At 39.6% G+C, this 10502-nt stretch overlaps 1 protein-coding gene across 2 annotated transcripts in view; it reads right to left on the bottom strand.

Annotated features, from left to right (window-relative positions):
- Positions 1-697: 697 nt before the first annotated feature.
- hmx3a (H6 family homeobox 3a) overlaps positions 698-10502 on the bottom strand; it is a 24791-nt gene continuing 14986 nt past the window's right edge. The window contains exons 3-4 of one of the 2 annotated variants that reach the window (XM_071480313.1): positions 3303-3606; positions 698-2307 (exon numbers count right to left, since the gene is read on the bottom strand). In XM_071480313.1, coding sequence (XP_071336414.1) covers positions 1685-2307; positions 3303-3606 — 927 coding nt within the window. In that variant the 3' untranslated portion in view covers positions 698-1684. Of the gene's footprint in view, positions 2308-3302; positions 8805-10502 lie in introns of both variants that reach the window. The other variant, XM_071480314.1, reaches the window with a different exon arrangement.

Genomic DNA, 10502 nt, shown 5'->3' with positions numbered 1-10502 from the left:
AGAAATATTTTTTGAAATGTGCTTGAATACAAAATCTTAAAAAAGAATTAACTGACAGTAACATTGACGGCTTGAAGCAACACCAAAATAGTGAGGTGGTGACATGTGTCACAGATGACCTCACACAGACGAACAGAAAACAGAGTCTCACACACACACACACACACACACACACACACACACACACACACACACACACACACACACACACACACACACACACACACACACGGAGAAAAAAATCGGTTAACAGACAGCAGCTCATACTCAGGGAGTAATGTCCTCTTCTGAATACATTACCCATCATTTTGGCAAGATGGTGGCAATTACGCATCTAATTGACCGAGCCACTTTTTTATGTAAAATAACGTTTTTAAAGTGCATCACACCAAGATGATTACAGAAACCCACCTGCCCAAGCTCCAAGAGAGAGAGAGAGAGAGAGTGTGAGTGTGTGTGTGTGTGTGTGTGTGTGTGTGTGTGGTGTATCCGATTAAGCATTAATCTATCCTATCACCAGCTACTTTTAATGTTAACGCTTCTTGGTCTGTTTTTTTTTTTTTTTAATTACTGCGTGAACACAACATTTAAAATATGCGTTGATCCATTTAACCTCCTCGGTTTATTTCTGAGATTTTCTAATCAGCGGCTGGATACAGAAAAGAAGACATACAAAAAAAAAAAAAGTCCTAAAATGTAAGGAATATTCTCCATTTATTTCACAACATGGTTCAGCAATACAATATCAAAACGTTGTTTTTACTGTACAAAGGAGAAGCCGCGAGTGGCAGCTCCTCTCCCGGCGCCTCATTAAATATATACATTTACATATTTTGTACACCAGTGTAGTCGATATCTCGGCGCTCCTGTTCAAAAACACAAAGTAGATCAAGAGACATTGGAGCTCACACTTGTGCTTGAAGGACGTGTCCGTGTGGAGGGGACACGGGTGAGAATCACTAAAACTAAACATAAAGCTACAGGGGTATTTTACAGCTGAGAGTGTCTTGATTGTCCCCGTCACGCGTTTTAAACAGAAAGAAAAATAAAAAACAAACAAAAAAAAAACAAACAAACACAATCACAACAAAGCGTCATCAGTGTCCCACAGTGAATAGATGACAAAACAAAACTTTTTTTTTTTTTTTTTTTTTCTCGGTTTAGTGGATTCATTCATTCACAGCACACCGTCAGTGTATTGCACATCATCGTGTCAGCAGTTCTGGAAATGTGAACAAAATAAGTGTGTTAGTGGATAAGCAGGCCCGCGCCTTTAGGCCGCCAAGTTTTGTAAACAAGGTAAGAGGAAAAAAAAAAAAAAAAAAAAAAAAAAAAGTCACACACAGTTGGCCTGTTGGGCAACAGTCATGGTGTAAAAACTAGGGTAAGAATTAAAGACACTCATCAGGCAGTGTGAGCAGGTGGACTCCAGAGGTGATCATGTAATAATAATAACAATAATAATAGAAAACATGGGATTTGAATTGTCAGATCACTTGTAAACGGTACCCTTATGCAAATGACACAATAGGCTATATTTGCCAAAATAGGTCCACGTAGGCCTGACAGTGTCTCTCTCTCTCTTTTTTTTTCTCATTCTGTCAGTTGTACAAAAATATTTTGTCTTCTTTTTTTTTTTTTTTTTTTTTTTTTTTTGTGAACTTAATTTTGACCTCGGCTATTTTCAGACCGGTCTCAGCAGCGGCACGGATGTGACGATGGGGTGGGAGTAGTAGACGCCAGGGTGCGGGAAGGTGAGCAGGGGTTGGCTCACGGGCACGTTGGCAGCGGCGCCCCCGCTCTCCGAGGCCGAGTTCTCGTGATAGAGGATGGGCACTCGGACTATCCTCTGCGCCGCGGCGTGGCTCAGGTTGGCGGCCTCCAGCTCCGCGGCCAGCTGCCGTTTCCACTTGTTCCTCCTGTTCTGGAACCAGATCTTCACCTGGGTCTCCGTCAGGTGCAGGGACGCCGCCAGGCCGGCCCGCTCCGAGCTGCTCAGGTACCGCTTCATGTCGAAGGTGGACTCCAGCTGGAACACCTGGCTGCGGGAGAAAACCGTGCGCGTCTTCTTCTTGCGGCACGGCTTCTTGTCGTCGTCTCTCTTCTTCCATTCCTCCAGCTCGTCTTTTTTTGCCTCTTCTGTGTCGCTCTCCTCCAGGATTATCTCGTCACCGCTTTTGTTGTTGTTGTGCTCGTCGTCCTCGTCCTCGTCTTTAGCGTCTGGTTCGGATTTGAGCACCATGTCCGGAGAGTCTCTGTCGGTGCCCGAGGTCGGAGAGGAGTCTCTGGCTCCTGGCTTCTCGGTGACTGGAATGGGGAAACAGGGATATGTGGTCATTAACAACTGAGGACTGATGCTCTACGTATCTGGGCTTTTATTTCACCCTGTTGATACTGCACCCTTCAGAAAAACTAAAATGGTTATAAATAATGGCAGAAAATAAATGTGACTTTTCAGATAATACTGACAGGACCATACTCAACTATGTTCAAATTAGGCTACTATTTATACCCTACTAAAAATTTTTAACATTTTTAATTCGACTACATAAAATATTCATAATCTATAGGCCTACTTTACTTCTCAGTCTTGTTTCAACAAATCAGCGTCTAACAATCAATCTAACTAAAAAAAAAAAAAAGAAAAAAGAAATCCCATTTTTTCCTTGCATGAAGGCATGGTAGAGACATTCATATCAGCGTGTTTAAAATCCCAGGTGAATAAATCACAGGAAGAGGCTGTCAGTGGCCAGGCCTCGGGGGTAAGATGTTCATAGTGAGCGCCAATAGACAAATCAAAAGCACGCTGCGCATCGTCACCCTCATCCGATGATTTCATGATGTCTACTTCATTTTATGCACAGTGTGTCACTTTATTGATCTATTATCCCGCGTCGTGGCATAACAAAATAGGCCCTCATCGAGGACAAGGCGTCACATCACTGTGCACTCTCTGGTGTGGTAAAGACAGTTTGTGGAGTATTATTTCCTATTCCCAAAACGCACAAAAATCCAGTTTTGTCGAGTACAATTCTGAGGAGGAAGCTCAGTGACTGGTTGCTGACAAGATGTTATTAAACCTTAGCATATGCCACAAAACGCAGAGGGGATGGCGCTGAAATGTCCTATGATTTGACTGTTATTTAAAAAGTTTTCACTATCTATTTTTATGATCGAGAGAAAAACTCAAACATCAAAATGCAATCCAAAGCCTAAAGGCGTGACAGTTGCTTGCTCCTAAGTGACACTCTTTATGTGCTCATATATGTAATAAATATTGTAGTTCTCTGGTTCAGCCTTACCTTCAGTTCTGTGTAGGTGGGCGGATGAGCTAAGGGTGTAGGGGTACCACCACGCCGAGGTGCGCTCCAAGTAGTGAGCCGGTAGACTGAACCTCTGTGCGGGCAGGTCAAACCGTGGAAAGTGCAAGTCCCCGACTTGGGAAAGGGAAAATCCTCCCTCCAAGGCGGCCTTGGTGGCAGTCAGTACGGGCTTGGGTTTGGACGGTTTGCTATCACAGTTCAGCAGGTTCTTAATGAAGAAAGGAGAGTCTTTGGCCGAAGCGCACGTCTCTTGCGTTGTCTCTGGCATCGCTGTGGTTGTGGTCTGAACGCAGAGGACCACGGAAGAAGGAATTAAAAAAGAAAAAAAACAAAAAAAAAAAAAAACAAGGCTGACTTACAGACAGTCGATATCCGGACTGCGAGGAGTTCCTGTTTTATTCTTCTCAATGATTTAACGCCGAGACTCGATTCACACTCGGAGAGCGCGTCAAAACACAAGTCCTCCTAGGCTAGAAAAATAATAAAATAAAATGTTTGAGGCGTAAAAAATATAACATGGAGATGTCTCATTCCGGGCTCTTTCGTCAAAACGCAAACTGTGTCCAGCGTGTCAGTCAGTCTGGCGTCTGATGCTAATGATGAAATAAAAATGTCATCCAAGTTAAATGCGGAAAGTATAGGCGATTGGGCATGTACAATGGCAAATGGGATTAAGGGAGAGACGGCGAGGAGAGAGAGAGAGAGAGAGAGAGAGAGAGAGAGAGAGAGAGAGAGAGACCATCCTCCCTCTCTGTGCGCTCTGGCTGCAGGCGGTGTGCGCTCGCCTGTTATTGGTCTCATATAGTCCAATTAGGTAGCAAATGAACACAGGGCTGTTAGCGCCAAAAAGGAAGGTTTGGAATAAGCGCCGTCAGAACAAGCACCTTAACACGCAACTAACATTAGCCCACAGTCAGACACAGATGAACTGCAAGAGGTTAGAGGGTTTGTTTTTCATATTTAGTATAAGCTACATTTTTTTTTTAACCAGTGTCACTGAGGCTGCAGGTGTATGGTGGACATTTCAACAGATTTAACTTCTAAAAATATCACCAAAAGATAGGCATTTTAAAGAAATAATTTTTAAAGAAGGCCTATATAGCCCATGGGCCTAATACCTCAAGCTTGCACTGCTCATCTAAAACCTAATTGTGATGTTTTTAATATAGTGAATCCGTTTAAATGAATTACATTGAATAAAAAGAAAATCAGCTCGAATCAAATCCACCCATGCGTGTGAGCAAGCCAGTAACAGCCAGCCTATTCAGCAGCACATAAAACTCATGCTCACTTATGCAAACTCATAAAAACAGTCAGAAACTAAAATACAGCAGAAGTCTCGAAATCATGTCCTATTTTTTTTTTTTTTTTTTTTTTTTTTGAAACATTAAAATGCTTCAATTCTGGAGCAGAGGCGTTAAAAAGTTCCATCCAAAACAATAAAATATAAGCTAGACTGACTAACAGGGTGGTCACCGTACTGGCAGTCGAATCGTCAGAGAGTCCCCAAATTCTGGCTTCTCAGAGACAACATGAAAAAGGCCTGAGATCAGGCTGCAGCTACTCGACGTGTCACCAATGGGCGATTAGATTCATATTTCTAATTCATTGATTTTCAGCGAGGGCCACTTCCACAATGTCTGCGGGTCGTGCAGTCATTTATTCCCCCCTAATCGATTTGGTTAATTCATCCCTCAGATTGCACTCTTTGTAAATGTGCTATGTATATTCACTCATTGATATTAATTGACTTGTTAAAAAAAAAAAAAAAAAAAAAGCAGTCCGTTGGTTGGAAGCTGGTGTAGAGGATGGACGGGGAGACAGCGTCCTCTGTGGGCCACTTTGGTGAAATGCATGTGTGTGGAAGGAGTGTGTGTTGGTGCGTGTATCACCGACGTTGTGGGGACAAAAAAAATGCATTATGCTGTCACATTATGGGGTCATCTCTAATTTGGCACACAAGGCAAACCACCGAATTTTAAGTTAAAGATGAGTGTCTTTGGTTAAGGTTCTGATAGACCTGCACTGGTTGGTTAAGATTATGGAATTAATGTAAGTCAATGCATTGTTCTCCATAGGGACAAAAAAAAAAAATGGCGTGAGACCAAGACAGCCCATGACAAGACTGTTTCCATCTAAATATAGCATTATCTGTCCTATAAAACAGTTTGATCACATATGTGAACTAATTGAGATGTATCAATTTCAATATGCATCACTGTCATCTGGATCCCTGAAGACATTCGTAAGCCGTCTGACATGCAGCCATAATGATAGGTGTCAGTGACGAGGTGAAGGTTGTACTGGGTGCTTTTTTTCCCCCTGTCATCTTGAGTTCCCACATGCACCAACACGTCCATATAATTAACACGATATTCATTAAGTGAGCTGCTCAAGTGGGGACCCTGTTACTAGGATGTTAAGTACCGCCTTTCCTCGTGCAGTCAGCATCACAGCTATTTCATCACACTCTCAGTCTGAGGTGGGAACTTCTCTTTGTACAAAAAAAAAAAAGAATTCACATTATTCTGATATTTGTGAATATTGGAATATGGGAATATAGCCAGCTCTTCAGGGTCTGAATCTTTTGATTTCTGGAGGTGTAAGAGACATAGACTATAAATTCTTATCCTTCTTGTTCGAAACTGAATATTCAGATACAGGAATGTAATATATTATTTTATTGCAGAGTACAACTGAATCAGATGCCAGTTATGTTCACACTGAACACAAAGAATAAAACGCAACTACTAATTAATTCATGTATGAATAGTATAATGCTGACATCATCAGTTCACACAAGAGGTAATAAAACCGTTCAGGTGTCTTGGGTAAGGATTAAAGGGGCTATTTATAAGTTTTCTCTGCCCCTGAACTTGGTTTCTTGCGGGGAGTGGGTGGTGGCGGTGGTCACTTGCTAAGAGCTTCAGCCATTGTTGCGCTTCAAAACAAGAGGCTATAATACGCCCTCTGAGCAGCACTACTTCTTCAGGGCAGGTAGGAGGCTACAGTGACTCGGTATCAGAAAGTGACGAGGTAGGCCAGCTCAGCTGTGTCTAGCTGGTCAGCACGCTAACTTCAGTTGAAAGAAAGAAGTGAAAGAAATAGGAGAAAAACAAGAGTTTGATAAAAAGTGAATATTGCGGATATTTATCACATTGGCTTGACTGCATTTTTGAGGAGTCAGGGACTGCTGAAGAGCACAGCAATATCTATGCCAAAAAATAATACTTTACTACAATGCTTTACTGATATAATGACAGCCCAACATGCTTAACTGGGGATACAAAGAACAAAACATATGCCTACCCTGAAAATACACAGTACAAACTGAGATCCTGTAGGCTCTCCTTTAAAAGATGCACTCCATATTATGCACTGATTAGAAACATGCAGTAGACATTGCCCAGTGGCTATATAGGGCTTGTGAATGCTCCATAAGTCTATTTTTGTTGCTCCTCGGGTAGGTTACTATGACTTTTATATTATTTATTTCAAAGCGCCCAGATATTGATTATTTCACAAGGAAAAATGACAAATGGCAGGAGGGAATGACACGGTCAGCAGGTTCTATTAGAGAAATGATAGTGTTGCTCGTGGTTTGTTAAAAGGTCCAGTTTAGATACTTTATAGGTTTACATCCATCATCGTCTAATGACCTATTTGATGAAAAACACGCGCTCTGGTGACAACGGCCCTGTGCAGCCAACTTCACTTTGTAATTGCTCCCATATTAAATATAGATTTTTGTTTTGATATCTTGTGAGAATTCCTTTCTGTGGGTCAAAATTGTGATAAAAGACATGAACCCAATGGCAAAAGCTCAGAGGGAGAAAACTGGAAGGAGAATGGAAGAAATAGGTGGATAAGAGATGTTGATAGTGGAGCTGTGAGTTTGTTATTTTGACTTCTAGGCACTGTTGGAGAAAATATTCAGATCCTTTACTTACTGCATTGTAAATATAATCCATTGCTAAAGGTCCTGCACTGAAAATTGGAAAATGTGACCTCAGTAAAAGAAGCATTATTAGCAAAATGTACTTAAAGTATCAAAAGTGCAGTCCTGTATATTTTAGGATCATTATTACTGATATATTAATGTGTAAGTAGAATTTTGATGTTGTAGCTGGCGGAGCTCATTCTAACTACATTTTATAGCATTTTGAAGTTTAATCTACAAAAATGCATCATATTTCATAACCTGATTATAGTTTTTATATAAAATCATAATCTTCTAAGTAACTAGCTAGTGCAGTCAGGTAAAGGTGGTCTGTGGTGGAGGTAGTATTCAGATCCTTTACTTAGGAGTAAAAAATATATATATAACAAGTAAAAGCACTGCATTTTAGTAAAAGTATGTAAGTATTACGAGCAAAATGTACAAAACATATCAAAAACTAAAGTACTCAAGAAAAAAAATGGGCCCCCTCAGTGTTATGCCATTACATATGATATTTGATTATTATTGCTGCTGCAGTAATAAGTCAGCAGGAAATGGTTGTTTTTGGTCGAGATGGAGTTACTTTTAGCTATCACTTAGTCGCAATTTCATCTATAACAGTGTATCATATAATATAGAAAATATGATGTTTTGTATGTAAAATCACAGTGAAAAATTGGTGGAATTGTTCACAACGCAGACTTCTGAAACATGACAAGATGCACAATCTTAATCTTCATCATTCTTGTATTCTATAAGATTATCATATGTTGTTTTATGTGAAATTGTAATGTGAAAAGTAACTGTAACTAAAGCTGTCAGATAAATGTAGTAAAAAGTAAAAAGTAAAATATTTGGCTCTGAAGTTTAGTGGAGTGGAAGAATAAAGCAGCATGAAATGAAAACACTCAAGTAAAGTACAAGTACACTGGAAGTGCAGTTGAGTTGATGAGTAAACAAACCAAGTTACTTTCCGCATCTGGGTCTGATGTGAGTCTTTAAAATTAAAAAGAATCAGTGAAATGAAAGAAAGACATAAATCTGTGTTTACTGTGTTTTGCTTTGTGTTTCTATTGATCACATTCTGCTCTATTACTAGTTTAGGTAAAGATGGATGTCAACTGATGAAACACTATCCATGCATGTAACCTTTCTGAACATATAGATTTCAGCTGGCATAGGGACTTTGAAGCAGAGAGTCAGCAGCGTTCATCACTGAAATCTGTCCACCCTGTGTCCTTCTTGCACTTTTAACTGGACACTGCTGTTTGGGACGAACCATTAAACCAATGAAGGCCACACTGAGATAGCTTAGATTTAAGTATTGCATTTAACTTGTAAAGGAATTGGTGGCCCTCCACTGACCCGGCAAGCTTTAATTGGGATTGTGCAGGTATCGATTGTAGGTGGCCAGGCGAACCTTGAATTACAGCCTGATTAGCTTTTACTCGGCCCCTTGCACCAGCCAGTCGAAGGAGCTCAATGTCATTCAGGTTGGAACACTTCAGCAGCCACTTGACTGGAGGGAATCTTGTTACTTTCTGTGTAAACGGGAAACAACATGTATTTAAGATGAGCAAGACACCTCTCCTGGCAAATGCACATCAGTCACATGAGGCTGTAATATTCCCCTTGTGTATGATTAATCACTTTTAGATAGAGGCTCCGGTTCCACTTGGTGTTGCCATGTATGAAAGCATTGCAGTGCATGAAAGAAAGTTCTTCCCAATCTTGTAGGAAAAGGAAAGTAAATATATTTTAATATTGAATAATTCTGTGCTAAAATTATCCCATATACAATATGACTGATAAAGAAGACCACATAGCATAAGGAGAAGAAAGAAGCTGAAACCAGTGATATGAACACTGCCTTAGCTGAACTCAGGTCTCACCGTGATGAGTTTAAGACGCTTAAATAACAGAGTGCTTTACTCAAATCTCAGACAAAGTCCATAGTGCATACCTATCTCAAAAAACTCAGCTAATGAAATGCATTTAAAAGGCAATGAAGTGACTTAGTGACTTATACCTGGTTTGGACGCAACCCAACAATGCATATAAAAGCAATTAAAGGATCTGGGGGAGCTGGTTTTCCAGTTAAGAACAAACTGAGTTTTATGAAGTTAAAGTTAAACACAAATCAGTGGAAGGGATACTAGCACTACAATTGAAAAATAGCTTTCTGGATACTGTTTTGTTATTTTCACCTGCTATTTACCTCCAGAAGGAACCACAAGATCAACTGGTTCTCATTCCTTTTTTTTGGGCTACTTTCAGTCTGTCTGATGTGGATGATGTTTATTTGTGTGGATTTCATTTGTCGCATTGGTACTCTTGCAACTGTACAAATGATGTGGGTAATATTCCTGACAGAAATAATTTAGACAGCACCATTAATGGCTTTGAGGAAGAGGGAGACCTTATTTTGTTAAAGAGAACTTGCATTTACTGTGTACTGGAAAAATTGTACCAAAAAAGACAACTCCCTGATTTATTTTGTCCTCTAGCCAATGTAATTCTAATTGTTGGACTTTACTGAGCAATTGGGGTACATTATAAATCCACAAAGGTATTTGGATAATTGATATGATAAATTGTGTGGCTGTGTCTATAAAAACTTGAATACATGTGTTCAAAGGAAATTTAATAGCCATAAAGTTATTAGAAAATCTAACAAACCCTTCCAGAATCGAGATATGGAAACTTGAGGGGACAATTTAAGAACAGCAGAGGAAACATTTCTAAGATGTAAAAACAAAAACCTGAAAGATGGGCTAAGGACAGAATTTCAGTTAAACACAATTTTAATAAGTCCTATATTACTTATGAACTCATACGACAGTTTTGCAAATGAATTAATAGATTGGGTCCCAGAAAGTCTGGGGAAATACACATGGAGTAAAACTAGAGAATTAATAAAAGTTCAATGCTCTGTTTTAGACATTGTATTATAAAGTAGAAATGAACTTTCCAGATTGTTTTTTTTTTTTTTTTTTTGGTTTAAACAACTACAGAAGCTCTGAGAAGCTAATGATCATTTTTCTAAGTTTGTTTATTTAAGAGATTAAAAAAAAAAAAGAGGCAAGTGAAAAAAAAATTGTCAGTGTTTTTCTAAGTGTTTGTTTTTATAATACTCAGCCACAAGAGGCTGAAGTGCACAACTACCTGAGTATGAATATGTCTAAAAGCACTCATGTTTCCTTCTAGGTGATTTTTAATTTCTCCATGCACTCTAAACA

This window comes from Trachinotus anak, unplaced genomic scaffold (genome assembly GCF_046630095.1).
Source record: "Trachinotus anak isolate AG129_WGS33_773 ecotype Australia unplaced genomic scaffold, CSIRO_AGI_Tana_v1 ptg000007l, whole genome shotgun sequence".
NCBI lineage: Eukaryota > Metazoa > Chordata > Actinopteri > Carangiformes > Carangidae > Trachinotus > Trachinotus anak.
Note: the sequence above shows the minus strand (reverse complement) of the source record. Positions and strands in the feature narration are given on the sequence as shown.